Source organism: Oryzias melastigma, linkage group LG14, assembly GCF_002922805.2.
Source record: "Oryzias melastigma strain HK-1 linkage group LG14, ASM292280v2, whole genome shotgun sequence".
In the NCBI taxonomy this organism is placed as follows: domain Eukaryota; kingdom Metazoa; phylum Chordata; class Actinopteri; order Beloniformes; family Adrianichthyidae; genus Oryzias; species Oryzias melastigma.
In genome coordinates this window covers 16,104,095-16,122,452 of record NC_050525.1, presented here as the reverse complement: position 1 = coordinate 16,122,452, position 18,358 = coordinate 16,104,095, and the positions used below count along the sequence as shown (strand labels likewise).

At 36.2% G+C, this 18,358-nt stretch overlaps 2 protein-coding genes and 1 long non-coding RNA gene across 8 annotated transcripts in view; 2 read left to right on the top strand and 1 right to left on the bottom strand.

The window, feature by feature from the left end:
* The window catches only part of grik1a (glutamate receptor, ionotropic, kainate 1a), a 34,662-nt gene extending 31,143 nt beyond the window's left edge, over positions 1–3,519 (top strand). For 4 of the 6 annotated variants that reach the window (XM_036215260.1, XM_024266519.2, XM_036215259.1 and 1 more), the window contains one exon: positions 1,481–3,519. In XM_036215260.1, coding sequence (XP_036071153.1) covers positions 1,481–1,645 — 165 coding nt within the window. In that variant the 3' untranslated portion in view covers positions 1,646–3,519. The remainder of the gene's footprint in view (positions 1–1,480) is intronic. The other 2 variants (XM_024266517.2, XM_024266518.2) reach the window with 2 other exon arrangements.
* LOC118599643 lies at positions 11–6,309 on the bottom strand. The gene is made up of 2 exons (XR_004949072.1): positions 6,088–6,309; positions 11–2,115 (listed from the first exon to the last, which is right to left on the bottom strand). It is a non-coding gene; the product is annotated as an uncharacterized LOC118599643 (long non-coding RNA).
* On the top strand, positions 6,166–18,140 carry map3k7cl (map3k7 C-terminal like). The gene is made up of 5 exons (XM_024266250.2): positions 6,166–7,233; positions 9,968–10,049; positions 12,537–12,595; positions 13,699–13,814; positions 17,365–18,140. Exons 2-5 carry the CDS (start codon positions 9,974–9,976, stop codon positions 17,543–17,545), a joined length of 432 nt encoding a protein of 143 aa, XP_024122018.1. The 5' UTR covers positions 6,166–7,233; positions 9,968–9,973; the 3' UTR covers positions 17,546–18,140.
* The last annotated feature ends 218 nt before the right edge of the window (positions 18,141–18,358 follow it).

Sequence of the window (18,358 nt, the reverse complement as noted above, 5' to 3'; positions counted from 1 at the left end):
TTTTTTTTTCATAGGAGCTTAGCAAACAAATCATGTTGCTGAAAGGAAGCTCACTTAGTATTTAAAATGCAAACGGCGTTCTGTTGGGAGTGAAGTGTGGAGGGTTTTGTAAGTTTGTCAGAGCATTTTGAGGTCTGACCTTGGGGTAAACTTGACAGGATGTTTAACTTTTGTGCAAAAAGATGGCTGTTTTTGTCTTGGGAATAAAAAAAAAAATCGGCTCCTGTTTTTAAAACAACCTTTTCAAAGTGGCTGCATAGCAACAGTTGGTTCTTTTAAAGACCCACTCCAATGAAAGTGGTGTTCTAGTGGTATTTTTCTCATGATGAAAACATTTCTAAAGAAAATTAATCTCAAAATGGCATTTCTGAATATTTCTTTATTCTAATTGCTGTGAATCAGAATTAAATGAAATAATGCAGTTTGTATATTATTCATTATTGCTCGCCGTTTTTGTTGTAGAGCTAGTGTTCGGTTGGGGGCTGTAGGCTAGCTGCAGAACATATAAACAGTTGGGTGACGGGATCCTAATGAACGATTGCCGCTCTGCAGAAACTATGTCCTAGAAAACGACAGTTTTTTTTTTTTTTATTATTTTGGGCTAGAATGACATCATCATAATTAACAGTGTCTCAAAGGTGATTGAAGTGGGACTTTTTAATTAAAGATAAATGTTTTTTTAAGCAATCAAACAAGAATGCATGTGAAGTACAATCAACACAGATATACATTTGTACAAAGTTACGTCAGACATAAGATAAAAAGGCATCAAATTATAGATTGCTTTAAAGTGGGCGGAAGCGAACTTATATAATCCCCACCCAGCTCGACTTTACCATTTCTTTTACCTGAATTATCATTTTCCGGGTCATAACTTCTGATCAGACATTTTTACCTTAATGCATCAATAAATTACATGACAATGTATGTAGACATAACATAAACTTTATCACAGCATATGCAGATGTATGAGCAAGATTCAGCATCCATCAATAAAAAAAATTTAAAAAAACGCAGATTGTTTTTCATTAGAAAAATTCTTCTTATAATGTAATATAAGGCAATATAATATATTTTCCTTCAAAACATATGATAAAAAGCAACACAGATGATTTTTGTAACTCGACTTACCTCCTTAATGGACATGAACGCTTATTTTTTTCTCACACTAATGGCACTTTTAAATGGCTCAGCATAAGATGTCATGGACTGCTGTTTCTCTTATTGACCTTAAAACCGGTAAGGACCCTTTTCCTGTCCTGTTTAATGGAACAAAACAAACAAAAAACAAATCAGTTTCTGCTCTTCTAGGGGGAAAAAACGAACTATTATGATTATGTTTTTTAATGAAAAGGCCTCCTGTTGACTTGATGTGTTGATGCTGATTCATGACTAACACACTTTACATTTCTTAACCCAAAAAAAAAAATGTTTTCAACTTTCTTCTCTTCAACTTTTATTTGTCCTTTTTTGTTGTCAGTGTCTGTCCTGTGCTGTGATGAGGGACGCCGGCTCCTCCCTGCAGTGTTCTCAGGGGATCCTGTGGCGGTCACAACCCCTCACCGCGGACAGGCCCGCTTGCATCTTCTGTCGACCCGCGTGTCCTGCAAAGAAAACGGGAGCAAAAACAGACTCCAGTGCATGAGCCTCGCAGGATCGAACGACATGGACGGCCTTTTGAGTGTTTTCCACGCCGATCAAACTTGTTTTTAGACCATTGAAGGGATACAGTCTTTTTCTCTTCCCCTCTTTGTAGGTTGTCACAAATACAAAGCACTCTATTGTAGATTTTAGGGCTTACAGAATTAAGAATTTCTAGTGATAAAGAAGGTTAAGACTAAAATAAAATAAAATAAAATTAGCAATAACCTTAACTGTTCCCACATTTTGAGCAAAATGGAGTTGAATCAACACACTTTTATGCAGTCCCCAGTGTGTAAATGTATCACAACTTCATAGATATTCAGAATAAAAAGATTTTTGCATTTCTTTTTAAAAGTTGGTTCAGAACTGTTGTTATTGTTGTTGTTTACCCCTGTTGGTGTGTCTTCGTTTGTGCCTCCTGGCAGCCCGTAGAGCAGCGTTTCTGGAACCATCCAAGAAAGATAATAACATCTAAGGAAAAGACAGCAACACACCTGCTGCTTTTTAGCCCGCTAGCAACGCAACATCGCAGACACACAAATCACAGTCTCATGAGGATGTGCTGCAGCGAGGAAGAAAGGACTAAGGAGATTTCCTTTTATACAAAAAAAGTGGAATTTGTTCTCTTGGGATTACAGTACAGCTCTTTGTTATTGTTATTTTAGTTTTGAGCCTCTACAAAAGTGCTTTTAGTGTCATAAAAATATCCTGCCAGCATTTCCTAATTTCCTTTTTTTGTGAGTTTCCCATTAATGCAAAATAATAATACAATTTAAAAGCAGGTTGATTTGTCAGAAAACAGCAGATAAAGCTACATAAAGAGCAATTTTCTGCTCAATTTGTTTCTAAAGTGCAAGTTCACATCAAAAGTGGTTTCAAGGTGTAATGAGGAAGCAAAAAAAGGTTTTATTTATCACAATTCTCACCATTTATTATCAATTTTATTCCAAATATTCAAAATCTTGAGTCTATATCATTGATTTGACATGATTTGATTGATTTATTTACTCATATAACAAGAACAGAACAGTAAAAGCAATAGAAAAAATTCTGAAAAATTAAATCATGTGATGGTGTCACAGAAACCCAACTGGGTTTATTCAGGACAGTCACACACCTCTGTCAAAATAATGAAAAAAAGAAACAAAACAAATAGAGAACTAGATTGAAGGATCTAAAACATAAAAAACAGCATAACAATTCAAAATCAATTTGGTTTTATGAAAATGAAATTGTAAAAAATATATTTTCAAGCATAGAAAACCCAATTTTTTTGGCTTCAGTTTTGTAAGAGATGCCCCTATTTTCTGCCTAAACGTGGGAGTAAAAAAAAAACCTGGAAAGTCCCACCCAAGTGGAAAGTCACCTCACTTTTAAAAAAGTGTGATTAATTGATTCTCTGTTGCATAACCACAAATCTAACATATCATAAAAAAGAGGAACAGTTGTGGTCAAATCAAAAAATAATGCAGCCTTTGAATGTAATCTCCAGTCTAACATGAAATACTGCATTTCTGTCATTTCTTTCCAAGCATTTTCTCCAATCTGAATATTATTGACTTCAACAATACTATAGAAACCTTAAAGACAATATGTTCCCTTAATGTAAAAAACACAAATCCACTAAAAACAACAGAGGGATTAGACCAAAAGATTAAAAGATTCAGATGGAAATCTTGACATACATTTCCCTTTTAAAACTGTCTGGATGCAAAAGTTTTCATCTCTTTGTTTACTTCAAGTACAGAAAAATACTTTGGAAGAAAATAATCACAGTTTGTTCTTTGCTAAAATCTGTTTGTGAATATATTTTTGGTGCATTGAATGTGTGTCGTTTGGGTACAACCTTAAAGAACTGGACCAGGCTTTCCTTAATCTCTTCATGTAATGAGTTTTCTTTTCTTTTTTTTTTTTTTATTCAGATTAATTCCAGGACTGGGCCCAGTCCAATGTAATAGCATTCAGTTGCCTCTAATCTCCTAACCCCATAATTCTTAATCAAAAACCAAGGGCAGATTTTTTTCTTCTTCTTTTCCTCACTATTATATAATCCGTCATGAACGAGGGCATGGATTACAACTCTGACCTTGGCATCCTGTGCAGCTTAAGACCTGCCCCTCCTCGCTGCCAAAGGCGTCACCTGACTAAAGCAATGGCTGACGTGCTCCAGAGTTCTCCTGCTTTTACATCCTGACACAGAAATCCAAAAACATTCTGAGAAAACTAAAATTGCACTTGAACAGATGAAGAAGAAGTAAGAGAAATCACAAGAAAAGTTACAAATGAAAACACTATTTGTGTGAGAAAAATGTGTTTTTTAAAGGGGAGCAAATTTAAATTTTGATTGAATATTTTTGTCTATTAAAGGGGGGAGGGAATCCCTCTAAATCAAACCCAACATATTAGTTTTAAAAAGTTCATGGATCACATTTTGTGAGGCTCCCGGGTGTACAAACAAGTACAGACGACTCAAATTTGAACTCATTCTGCAGCACAAGAGCATAGACAGTTGAATGTGTTCCATCCATCACAGTGAAATGAGGAGTCCCTGAGGCTGATAAAGGCAGCTTGGTGTCAAGAGTCTGTCAATGAAGACAAACGAGGAAGAGGAGGAAGACTCCTGGAGGTGCAGAGCGTTTTTATCTCCTTTTTGTTGCCTCTTTCACTGTGACTGTCACTGTACTGTCTCCCATCTGACGGCTGTAAATAATTTAGAGCAAATGCTGTCATCTGGTGGTTTGTGGATGAAGTGATTTTATGAAGAGAAAACAGCAAATCAGAGCACTACATAAATAACCATTTAAATTAAGTCAGATTTTTAAGAATTAAAAGAAAAAAAATGTTTTGACAAAACAAATTTCAATCCGTAATGAAACTGTGACTGCACATAAAGCTTATTAAATTAATTGTATTAACTCTATATAACCATATGATTTTTAATATGATTTTTTGAAACCTCTTTCTCATAAGGTGATCCAAATTTTACATCAAAATCCGTTGGTTTTAAGTTACTGCATTTTTTTCTGTCCTGTAGTTCATCATAAATCCACTAGGGGCAGTAGAAGAGATTTTCCTGCTCTTTCCAAAATGGCTGCTTCCGTGAAATCTCAGAACACTTTTGGTGGGAACAATTTAGCTAATTTATGGTGATAATAGACAATAAGTAATAGAGTTTATTTTGTAAACAGACTTTTAGTGGGAAAAGTTTAGCTAATTTTGCTAATTGTGATGAGAATGCTCATATATTGTTTGTTTTTTTTAAATGACTACTTGCTGTTTTGAAAGGATCTAAAATTAGTTGATAAATGTGAGGATCAAATTTTAGAAAGTAGGTAAAAGGGTGTTTGCAATAATTTTGCCTAACATTGTTGTGAGCAAAAAAAAAAAAAAAAAAAAAACAAATCACCCAAAGCATCATAATTGGTCCAATCTCTCATGAAGAATGATATTGTATTTTTTTGTGTGGATTTCTTCAAAAGGTTTAAAAAAGTATCTTTATTCTAAAAAAAAATAAAATTTTTGGACAATTCTTTGATGTAGTGGGTTAAAATTGGTTCATTTATTTACTTAAAATCAAAAGATGTGTAAAATGTTTAGCAAAAAAACTAGACAAAACTAAACAGCTAATGAAAAAATATTACAATTAACAAAGCTAATTAAAAAAGTATTAGCATTATAACAGATATGTTTCCTGACGCATGCCAAGTCCTTCAAGTAACCGGCTGGATGTGAAATGTGTTTATCATGTTGCAGATCTTAGCTGTAAAATCAATGCCGCACTTTTTTTCTCACTTTTTTCCGTGGCAAGATAGGCAACCTTTTTTTTTATTTGATTTGATTTGATTGAATTTGAATTGATTCACTTTAATTTGATTTGATTTATTGGTATATTTCAAGCACCAATTGTAGACACAACAGAAAATAACAATAAATGTGTATCACATTCGCTTAAGAAACAAAAAATGCATTGATTAAAAAATAAATTAGCAAAAATATTGCAAGAAAATAGTTGTCCAAAAACAGAGATTTTAAGAGATTTTTCAGTAAGTTCATGACAGAAACTTTATTCAATAAAAATTCAAAGTAACATAAAAAATCCTAAACAATGAATGAGCAAGAATGAGGTTTAAAAGTGTGTTAAATCATGAAACTGCATTCATTATTTTAAAATCATTATTTTCTTTCCTTTTTTCATTTTTTAATAAAGTTATTAAAATTCTATTCCCACAAGTTATGCAGGAATTATCCATTTTTAGTAGTGAGTTGATCCTAAATCATTTGCATATAAAACATTCAATTAAATGCATGAACATGACAAGCCAAAAAAAGAATTGTTCATGACAAGATACAATAGAATATCTATTAAAAAAAGAAGAAGCTTCAACACCAATGAGTTTGCTGTAATGACAGTACAGATATGAGGTCCAAAATATCATTACTCACACAATCAGCAGACCATCTCTGGAAAAAATGTCTCTTGATTAAAATGAAAGTCTCTCCCCGTGTTTACTAAAAGGACCGATGTATTTTGGACAAGCAGGAGATCTTTGTAAATACGGACGGCTTTAGCGAGCTTTTTAGATCCTGGTTTGATGTCACCACTTTGGCACACTGAGAGAAGAGGGGGCCACATATGTCAGTGGTTTAAATAAGACATGTTCCACCTGTCACTTCACAAAGCTCTAATCATTGATACCAGATCTAGAGCTGCTGGTCTTAATTTTATGGATTTGACAGTGAGATGCATGCAGAGATGTCCTTGTGATTTATTGGTTTGAGTAGACGAAACCGAGTTTATTAATAGGCAGTGAAATCTGAGACAAATAAAGCCGTTTTGTGGTTTTTATAACATCAACAAATGTAAATATTTTTTATGACTATCTGTTGGTGTTTGCAGCACACTGAAAGCACGATACATCCCTTAAATCCTCTGGCATTGTTTCCACCTTTGACTTCCACATACGTGTCACCCACATGCAGAGAGGCATTAAAAACGCTGGTTCTTTTTTTATTTTTTGCATTAAGGGTCAAAAAGGTCTCTCTTTTCCTTTCCCAGGGCAAACATGTGAAGCTCTTTCTGAGCTGCTGCATCATTGCACAGCTATTGCAAAGCCAGTGGCCATCCACGCCGTGTCACTCAAAACAGTGTTGGAGCTATGGGCATTTTTGCGGGCTAAAGTCATGTCATCTGAGATGTTTAATTGGCCCCGGACTACCACAGGGGGCCAGCAGACGGCATTCCTCCACTGCCTGCCAGCCTCTATGTTACTCCTGGACGCGTGGCTGCAGTCTGTGGAACCGTGCGTGCGAGCCCACGCAAACCTGAGCCGCAGGGCTTTTTCATTACCAGTGAAGTGGATGTCTCCAAACAACTCCATTTGAATGTAGTTTTTTTTCAGGAGAAGCTGTCCTTTGGTGAATTAAAAATTAAATACAGCTTGAGGACAAGAAGCTGGCTCTCTGTTAGCTCTGACCACATTTTTTTAGGGATGTTAACCGGATTCTGACGGGAATCAGAAGCTTTCTGTGGGAAGGGAATCCTTACTGTACGGAAAGTTCTGTCTCCAGTTCCAGTTCGTGCTGTTTAAGGTAATTATGACTTATTCATGCTAATATCGTTTTTTTTAATATTACTTTTTTTAATTACTCAATAAATCACCGACCCTAAAAGTATCAGATTTTTATTGCATCCCTTGAGCTCACATCAAATAAAAGTGCTTCAAGTGCACAAGGTCATTGAGGTAGCGGTAGGAGAGTCTTTTCAGGGTTAAATCAGGCAAATGCCCTGATATAAAAAGATTGTACCTTGAGTAAAGGAGAGCATGCAAAGCCCAGCCCTCAAAACCGGTCTGTCAAAGCTCTCTAATTATTTAATCCCACTGCAGCTTCGGTGCATGATGAAACTGGTGACTGCAGTGTGTGTATTTATAAGACTCCAAAGGGTGGTTTCATCACATGCTTTATCAGAGAGTCTGATGCTTTCATTCAAACAAAACACCTGCTGAGTTCAGCAGCGTGTAGTCTCTGTGCAAAAGTTACATGGCTGGAATTACATTGTATTAACACACTCAAGGAAAAAGACCTTTTCTTTTAACATTTACAAAGAAACAGCCTAAAGATTGGAAAATAACTATAGTCTTAAGAAGATAAGATCACTAACAAGCAATAAAATTATCTGCCAATGCAGCAACTAATTTTTTTTAGCACTAAATCCTATAATAATATGTCAATTTTTTAAAAGAGTTCATCACAGTTATTCAAAAGAGGAAAATAAGCTAAAAAAGCTAAATATTTTCTGAAATTTATTTAAATTGAATATATTAAAGCCCCTTTTTTTGCTATTTATAAGCAAATAGTTTATTTTTAGGCTGATACCTAAATGTAGTTTATTTTGATTACAGTGACTAAAAAACGAAGTATAATGAGTAAAAAATTTCTCATTTAATAAGAAAATGTAAACAAAATGAGAATACCTTCTTAGTGCAAGTTGACTCGTCTTAATAAATTATTATAAAATCTAAACCTAGCACTTATTCTCAGAACATATATCTACATTTTTGCTTCCAAAATAGGGTAAATTAATGCGTCTGATTTTATTGAACTTTAAAATAACATCTTTAAATACATTGCAAGAACAACTCTGTGAATTGATTGATTTCTTTGTTTTTTTTGGGGGGGGGTCTTAAATCAAGTTTTTCTATTGCCAAGAGTATGGAGCAAAATTATTTTTACACATTGTAATTTGGGGTATGTATTGGCAAGAGTCTGCCCAGCCAGCAAGGGCAAGTGGGTTAAAAGTGGGCAGAAAATGTGGACCCCAATTGGGTTTGTCCGCACTGACTAAGTGTGCACTCAGTAGGTTAGCTCGCTACACTAGCCATCTGCCTCGTGGACAACACAGTGTGCTAGTGAGCTCCACTGCAGCATGCTAGCAGCTCCTCTGTAACATGCTAGTGAGCGCTACTGTTGCAAGTTAGCTATAGCTCTGCTGTAGCATGCTAGCGAGCTCTGCTGTAGCATGCTAGCGAGCTCCACTGTAGCATTCTAGTGAGCTCTGAGTAGCATGCTAGCGAGCTCTGCTAATGCTCGCGAGCTCCACTGTAACATGCTAGTGAGCTCTACTGTTGCAAGTTAGCTATAGCTCTGTTGTAGCATGCTAGCGAGCTCCACTGTAGCATGTTAGTGAGCTCTGCTGTAGCATGCTAGCGAGCTCCACTGTAGCATTCTAGTGAGGTCTGAGAAGCATGCTAGTGAGGTCTGCTATAGCATGCTAGCGAGCTCCACTGTAGCATGTTAGTGAGCTCTGCTGTAGCATGCTAGCGAGCTCCACTGAATCATGCCAGTGAGCTCCACTGTAGCATGTTAGTGAACTCTGCTGTAGCATGCTAGTGAGCTCCGCTGAATCATGCCAGTGAGCTCCACTGTAGCGAGCTAGCGAATTCTGGATAGCATAGCAAGCCTATACACTGAGTATCCTCTAAGCCAATGTGGACAAACACAGGTGTGGACAAACCCATTTGGAGCCCACATCTTCTGCCCACTTTTAAACTACATGACTCCCAATTGGCTTTGTTTCCTGGGTGGTGATATGATATGTATCCCGATACGTGTCTCACAAAACAATATATATCACCATATATCCCAAGACTTTACCAACACTTTTTTTTTTTCAAAGAATCAGAATCAGCTTTATTGGCCAAGTACATACATACAAGGAATTTGGTTTCAGTGACTTGTGCTCCCGTGTGCAAAAAGACAACAACAAAAAAAAGAGAGAGAAACTCTACCCGAATAGTAATACCTTTTTCTACTGAACTAGAATAGTAAAATTCATTTTATTAAATGATCAAAACATTAAGCATTTAACACATTTCCTGTAACTGGCTGCTGGTTCTTGTTGTTTTGGATGCAGTATATAGCTGCTCAAACAGTCTCAGTGTGCTGTGCTGCCAACTAGTGGTTGGGGGTTTCGCTAGGAAACAAAATCAAGTTGATGAAGGATGCTCATAAAAAATAATTAAATATCGTCTTGTTAGCATTTTAAATCAATGCAAGTATCGCTAAATGAAAGATTGTGATAAATCGCCAAATCAATTTTCCCTACACTGATGATTTCCTTAAATTTCTTGCTGAGACAAAAAATCTCGACCGTGCTATTTTTGAGAATAGCTAAGCTAAAACAACCATTTAAAACAGATTTAAATAAAGAGATGACAGGAAACATAAACAAATAATGTATTATATTGTAATATTGTAGCTGAATCTTAAATGTTGGACCATATAAACAGCTTTGTTTTTTTTTTTTGCATGTTGCCTCATGAAGGAATAAATGATCACCTCAACCAGAAGAGTGTCTCCCGATAAATCTGAAGTTAGAATCGCCTTCAGCCTTGATGATGCATCAGGTATCTGCAGTTACACACATACAGTACATACCACACACACACACACACCTGTGCTCCTGCAAAGATCTCAAAGTGACGCTAAGAACTTATTTTGAGTTGAGTCCGTCCTATTACTCATCTGATCATTTAACACCAGATAAAGCCCGCTCTCAGTGCACTTCCAGTATGTGTGGGACATGTGTGTGACATTCTTCCAACCAAAACAGCTACAATCTGGCCTGTGTGACAACCCCCCCTCTTCGAGCTGCTCCCACTTACTTCAACTATCATTGCTCTTCTAGAAACAGGTGCTCTCGCTATTTCTGTGTGATCACAACATGGTAAAAAGCAAACATGCATATGCACAGCTGTGCACTTGGCTCAACAAATCCAAACGTAATCACCCAAGAACACTAAAAATAAGAAAAACAGAATCAAGCAAAATGCTACATGACTTCAGGTGTTGTAACTGTTCCATAACCGCCACATTCTGACTGTTGACACACATACCTCTGAGACTATAGGTGCTGCCTGTCAGGATGTTTTACTACAGCAGGGTCAGGCACTGGGACAGCAGCTGCAGCTTTGCAATGGAGTCAGGTTTCTCCTCTAATACTGACAGTGTTTGGCTGCCTGATTCACTCTTCAGCTTTTAGAACACTGGCCTATATTTATAAGCAGTTAACACGTCCAGTTCTTCTCCACCCATCTCTGATCCTCCTTGTCTTTCCCTCAGGAGATGACATGAAGGGCCTCAGCAGGAGCAGCACTCTCAGTTAGCGGTCAATTCAAAAGCCCCACGACTGATCGTTTTCAAGTGGCAGTGTGGCTTTTGTTTGACTTGCCCTCAGCTCCTAACAAGAGTCCCTCTCTAGATCAGGCATGTCCAAAGTACGGCCCTTGGGCCAAATGCGGTCTACGTTCAAATTTCAACCAGTCAATTATATGCGGCCCCCGACATTTTCTAAAAGCTGTGTGTACGATTTATTGATTATGTGGCATTGATAGCACTCCAACGACTCCAAGACCTGCATATTGACCAATTATGGTTGATGCTGAGAAGAATAGGAAGAAGGCAGAACATTGGGCTTTTTTTGGAGACATTTTTTCTAAAAATGTGTAAATTGACAAGGTTATGTCTGCTCAAAATCTGAGTTGGCACTTGATTTGGACTGTCATTTACACCTGGTTTGGTACTCACGTCATCCCCACCTGACTGTCGCCATCTGCATTCACATTAAATCTGCTCTAGACAGCAGTCTCTGCTTTGACTTGATTTTTTGTATGAGTTTCATACAATACTTACAGTAGCAAGGCGGAGAACGCTGGAAAATCTCTGTGAGACTCCACGAACTTCTTGATGTGACCACAGAAATACAAACGGCGGCTCATTTGACCGCAATTATAAAGGATTGTAAATCAATGAAAGAGCATTTTGATGTTAGCTTTCACTATTTTCCCCAAAATTCTGCTTTGAGAAACCAATGATTGAATGTATTGGTCACAGCAACGTCAATAAACATTGGAGAATCAGCTCAAAGAGTCTTTGGTGAACTGGAAGGAGAAAGAATCAGGATTTTGGAGAAAGTTCGGTCCACAAAGCTCCTTAGCTGAGACCAGGAAGCCGATCTGTCCGGAGTCCATCCAACCACCTGTCTGTCTGAATCCTTCTGTTTGATTCTTCTTGGCTAAGTGTTCTGCCAGCCACTCTGCCTGACACAGTGTCTGACCCTATGTGCTCTTATCTTTCAACTTGACAGCTCATTACTGTTTCAGAGGAGCTGTGTGGCACTGGGTTGCCGTCTTGTGGCGTTATCTGAGCAGTGTTTATCTCTGTGGGATCAATAGAGCACTTTTCTATAACATTTGTCACACATACAAAAAAAAAACATGAAAAAACTGAACAAATTTGTGCCACCAAACGCATACATATGAGGAAAGGCTGACTTTCAGTATCAGTTGTGATCATGAAATTAAGACATTGTTTCTCTGTGATTCTGCTGCTTTGACAGTCTAGCACAAATTCTTTTCAAAATATTTTCAGCTGAGATATTTTAAAGGAATAAACTTTTTAAGTACAGTTTTTGAATAGCGAAACATAAAATTTTTTTCTTACAAACTGTCTGACTATAAATAGCCTCTAAATCAATTTTTTATTTATGTATGTGAATTCCTGCACAAATGCTTTATTAACAAATTACAGTATATCTTTTTTAAGATGTTGTTAACAATCTAAATAACCCAGGTCATTAATTTGAGATAAATCTGCATGTCATTCAGTAGACTGAGACTTTTTTTATGATGTTTTTCCTGAATATCTGTTTTTACAGTGTCTTACTGTGTTACAACTTTAGCAATTGGATTATAAAACTCTGGTGGTAAAAATAAATTGATTTTCCCGTTCAATTTAACTTAATTTTACATTTTTTTTGTTTAGAAACTTCATGTTGAATAAGACCTCATGACTGAACTTAACTTTAAAAAATATATATTTATTTTGTACCATAGGTGTTAAAGATGTGGAGGATTCTTCACAAACCTTCCCTGATCTTGAACAGCGCCTACAGGTAAAAACATTTGGTTGTATTTCCTAACAGAATTCCCAACAAAAGCAGTAAAGTTAAGAGTCTGAGAATTATGTAATATAACAAAAAAGAATATAAACTACTTCACAATTTTTCTTTCTCTTGTTTCTTTATTGCTATATTTTTTAATGTTGTTGATATAGTCAAGATTGTTTCTCATACAACTAAATTAAAAATGAAACCAAAATTTTGCAATGAGAAAGTTTTACATTTTTTACGAGAAACAATACAAAATTGAGAAAAGGGGAACATAAAACTTTGAATTGGAAAATAAGAAATTTAAACAAGATAATGTTTGTCTTTAGCGTATAACATCTGACTTTGTTCTTAAAAAACAGCAAGAGTATCATACCGGTTTTTTTCTTTTGGGTATTGTAAAACATTTTTATTATATTTTTGGGGGTTTTCATTTAAATTGTTTAAATGAATGCATTTCTTGTACAAAAAAAATGATAAAATAAGATTTTTAAATAAAAAGCAAAAGTTTCTAAATAAATTGATGTTTTTACATAACATATGTATCTAATTTACATCAAATGTAAGAACAGTTTATGTAGAATTTTAATGAACACTCTTGGAATCTTATTTTTAGTTTAGGTATAAGGTGACATGAATTCCCTCTCAATAGAGTTCAATTTTTAACTGAGGATTTGAAGAAAATGTCTATTAAAGGGAACAAAATAAACAATTTAAGAGTCAGTCTTTGCAGAAAAATTGGATAAATGGTTGAAAAAGGAAACTATTCTAGCAAAATACATTTCAATTTTTTTAAAAATTGTCCACTAAACATATTTACCTTCAATCTCTACCTGTCCTTGTTGAATTTGGTGTCTTTAGCTTGCACACAGAATGAAATCATGAGTTATAACTTTTCTGTCCTAAGTCTAAAATAAATAAGTTAAAGAATATATTCTTTTGCTTTTTTTTTTTTTGTGAAAACACCAAAAGTATCCTAATATATTTTTGTATTTTTCAAAAGTCACTGGTGCATGGATAAAAAAAACAAACAAAAAAAAAACGTGTTTTTGACCTTGTTCTGCTATAGCTTCTCCGTTTTATACACTCGTCTCTGTGACTTGTTGCAGCCAGTGCCACCATGTTCGACTCTGAGGGAGAGCGTTCAAGTGTATAAGGAACACTGCAGGATGGCGAGGGAGTTTCACCAGGTCAAACATGAGATCGCTGTGCTGGAGGAGCGCAAGTGAGAAAAATGACTCCCACACTGCCATACACCATGCAGGACATTTTAAACATGTGCTAAGCTTTACTGCAATTTTAAATATATATATATATATATATATTCAATTACAGAAGTTTTTTCACCCATAGTTGAAATTAATTTTAAATTTCATTTCATTTGCTAATTGATTTTGCAATTTCAGCAATTTAGAATTCAACATGAGAAAATAAAATTGAATTTTACTTTTCCTAAAAAACTAAATTTTACATAAAAGATAAATAAATTGCATTTTTAATCGTTAAAGGTTTTTATAGAAGTTTTTTCTCCATCCATAATTCAAAGTAATATTTAATTCTCAATTGACAATTCAATTTCCCATTTTGATCACGCACTTTGAAAACACATGTTACCTTTGACAGTGAATTTAGGGTGAAAAAAAAACATCCATACAGGCTTGACAGAAACTGAATTCACAAAAGAGATGTCTGCATCATTGTGTCCACCAGGTGGCACTCTAACTAGGCACCAAGAAACATTTAAAACATGACCTTCTGAAAGTACAGTATAGTATTAACAGAATTAATTCAATGGGTTTTCTTTGTTTTATTTGTAAATTGTTTGAAACTCAAAAATGTCTCAAAAATCGACACTGCTTTGCATCGCTTAAATCTGGATCTTGTCTTCAAATTATAAAATATTTTAGTTGCTAATATTTTAATAATTAGGTCTAACTGAAAGTAAGTGTGTAAAATGTTGTGTAATCTGTAACAAACACATGTGAACAGACACACAAAGGTACACACACTGTCCCCCGTGTCCCAAGCAGCTGTGGGTAGTCTTAGCAGTGGGATTTTCAAGGCTCTTGCTGTTACTCCTACCCACACAACACAAACACCCACACGCCCGCACTCACACTCAGACACACAAGCCACAACACCCTTCGGTTTCTAAATAGAAAACAGCAGACAGACTGTTGGCATGAGCATGGCCTTGAATCCAGATAGGAGTCTGATGAGTCAGGGTGAGATAAGCTTAAGTCTCTAACCAGAATCTGTTAATAAAACCAAAACACAACTTTGAAACAATAACAAGAATACACATTAACTTACACGTTTTCTCATTTGAAAAGGTGGCTTTGAGATTATAACATAAAATTAAAAGATTTTTTTACTCTTTGATAACAAAAAAAATCTTGCTTTCAGTATGTATGTTCCTCCCATTTTTCATAGAAGTGTTGCAACGGTGACCATGGCGATACCACCTAAACATACCGAAAGGGATTTTCCGAAGTGCACGGTTGCTTTTTGTCATGCACTCTCCTACACAAACAACACTGTTCATTCATGTGCATGCAAATGAGAGTTAAACAGCAAGAAAAGAGGAAACATAAGATATGTTAAGCCTTGTCTGCCAAATAATAGTTGTTACTAAAGGCAGCTGTGACCAAAAAAAAGGTCTGTCCTTTTGAAAGTTCTGTTGAGCAGGTCACAATAAAGACTACATGTGCTCCTTATCATGTCTGAAAAATAGATAAACTAAACCCTAGATGATTAACAACTTCAGATATTGCATGTTGTCAATGTAACTACGGGTAAATGCACAGTCATTGAGGGTAGAGGACTGAAAAGATAATTTGTCATATCATTATCTGATGACATGTCACACGTTGAAAGATTAAATTATAAACATTACCTTTTTTACTCACACTGCAATTCCCTCAGGCTTTCATTATTAGTTTACATAACTGATTTATGGCCTGAAAAAATATAAATAAATGCCTTATTTGTTAACTGTATTATTTTTGGATTGTACTTGCATTCCATCTATGGCGGTTTTACTTTAATTTTTAATTGAAGAAACAGAAGCTGGAGTCTCAGTGGAGGAAATAAGTATGTAAACCCTCTTGCTGGAAAAACTTAATATTTTGAGGCAAAACCCTTACGAGCAAGCCAGAGGTCCGACATTTGGTGGCCATCGCTTGACAATTCTGAGCTGCAGCTCTCGCCATAGTTTTCTTTAGGATTGAGGTTCAGAGACTGGGCGGCTTTTGGGTCATTATCCTGCTGGAGGACCCACCATGACCCATTTTAAGCCACCTGGCGGAGGGAAGAAGGTTTAAACTTTGATAGCACATGGCTCTGTCTATCCTTCCATCGACACGTTGAAGTATAGAAAAACATCCCAAAAGTATGTTTCCACCTCCATGCTTGACAGTCGGGAAGGCGTTCTTGAAGTCATTGGCAGCCTTTCTCCTCCTATAAACACAAAAGGTTGGTTGATACCATAGATAATCAATGTTGGTCTCATCTGACCACAGCACCTTCTCCTAATCGCTCTGAAGGTGTTCGTTGGGAAACTTCAGGCAGGCCTGCACATGTTCCCTCCAATATCAGGGCTACTTTTCTAGCTCTGAGGACTGTGGTCGCAGCTGCTTTGAGATAATCAACTAACTCCTGCCGTGTTGTTTTGGACTGATTTCTCGCTGTTCTTATCATGGAAACTCCACCAGGTGAGATCTTGTTTGGAGCCCCAGACCTTTAGGTGGATTGATGGTTACGTTCTTCTATTTTGACACAAACAGTTGTCACCTTAATCCCTAGCTTCTTGCTAATAGTCTTATAGTCTATCCGGTCTTGTGCAAGTCTACAATCTTCTTCCTTAAATTTACTGAAAGGTCTTTAGTCTTTCCCATATTGGAGAGTTTTGAGTCTAATTCTGTGGACAGGAGTGTTTTATACAGGTGATTAGTTCAAACTGGTGTCTTCAACCCGGGTGATAGGTTGATTAGGGAGTCTAACTGGTCTGTGTGAGCAATGACTCTTACAGTGTGTCCGAATTCCCCCCCTAATCACTATAAAGTGCACTATATAGTACATTCGCCATTTTATAGTGCTGTCCGAATCTACTAATTCCAAAATCAAGTGCACTCAAAATTTCCCAGAAGTCTTTGCGAAAAACTAGCATGCATCAATATTCACTAGATTAGCGAATATAGACCACAATGCATTGCGGTCAAACAATTTCAAACAACGAAACGTTTTTGAAATGTTATATTTGAATAAACTATCCACATTTTCACCATCAGAACATAGTGGAGTCATAAATAAACTTCGTGAAATGTTTGTATTTATTTGATTTTCACTTCGGGAAATCGGTGACGTCATTTCCGGTGTTAAGAAAAAGAAAAGTAGTGAGCATTGTGTCCAAATTACCTTTAAAATCCAGGGCACTATATAGTCCCGCACTATATAGTTTTTTTAGTAGTTAGGGATTAGGGGGGGATTTGTACACAACTTTAATGGTTACTAGGGGATCAAATACTTATGTCCCTCTATGAAATACAAATAAATGCATACATATTTTTCAACTTAATTTCTTAATTTTCCATCTCTCACAGTTCAAATGAACCTACCATTAGAATGGCATACTGTTTTTTTAGGTAGGCAAACGTACAAAGTAGCAAGAGCTTAAATACCAATTTCCTCCACTGTTTTCATAAATAGCTATATGGATTTAAATGCAAATAATGATCACTTCAAATCATTTTATTTCCTTTTGCTCATTTTTATAGGCGAAAGCTGCTGGCGGATCTAGTGGAGGACGAGAAGGTGGCCGTCGAGATTGCTCGTTTGGAAGAGGAGTTTCGGCGCCTCACAGAGGAGAACCAAACCTTGGTGACTGTCCACAAAGAGCGCACTCAACAGCTGGAGAGGCTCTGCCTCACCGGACGGATGAGGCAAGACTCCTCGTGACCTCGTGACCGCACACTACCTGAGACCACCAAACATCCGGCTGACATCAGGCCAGCAACCAGAAATAAAAGTTCCACTAAAACCCGCTCTACACAATCTATGAATCAGCTAATTACACAGAAACACTAAGGCTGGCTTATATTTGAGTCTGAGTCACTTGTTCAAACCACAGACGTGCACTTATCATCAGCTTTAAGCTGTTATGATTGTTTTTTACCACCTGATGACACAGTGCGACCTTTCTGGATGCTGTTTTGGATGTATATGGTCTTGCAGAGGAAGGACCAGCAGATACTAATGCAAGTTAACAGAAAAGTTATCAGATCTTAATTCTGCTTTAGGTCTTGTAGAAGCCAGAAGAGGTGAGATGTGGTCCAAGTGTTATAATCTAAAACCCCTTTCTTCTAAAAAGATGAGTATGTAACACTGAGAGTTCTAGGCCAAAAAGAGAGGATCATAAAAAAAATAATTTCACCATATTTCCTCAAATTACAGCACTGAATAAGATGTATATTTTTTGATTGGTAGTATGAATCTGTAGAAGAGGAATTATAAAAAAACTGTTGCTTTTCTGTTGCATATCTTAAAATAAAAGCATTTTATTTAACACCAGCATCAGTTCCCTAGTTTCATTTCTCTTAGCCAATGTTATTGTTAATTGTATTACAAAAGAAAAAGGAAGTTCTTCTTTTATTTTTTTCTAAATGACGAGATTGGTTCATTTTGGAATCATAAAACACTAACCTGATTGGTTAGTTTGCCTGTGGTTGACTTCCTTCTTCTTTCGTATCATGTGATCTTGGCAGCTTAGGT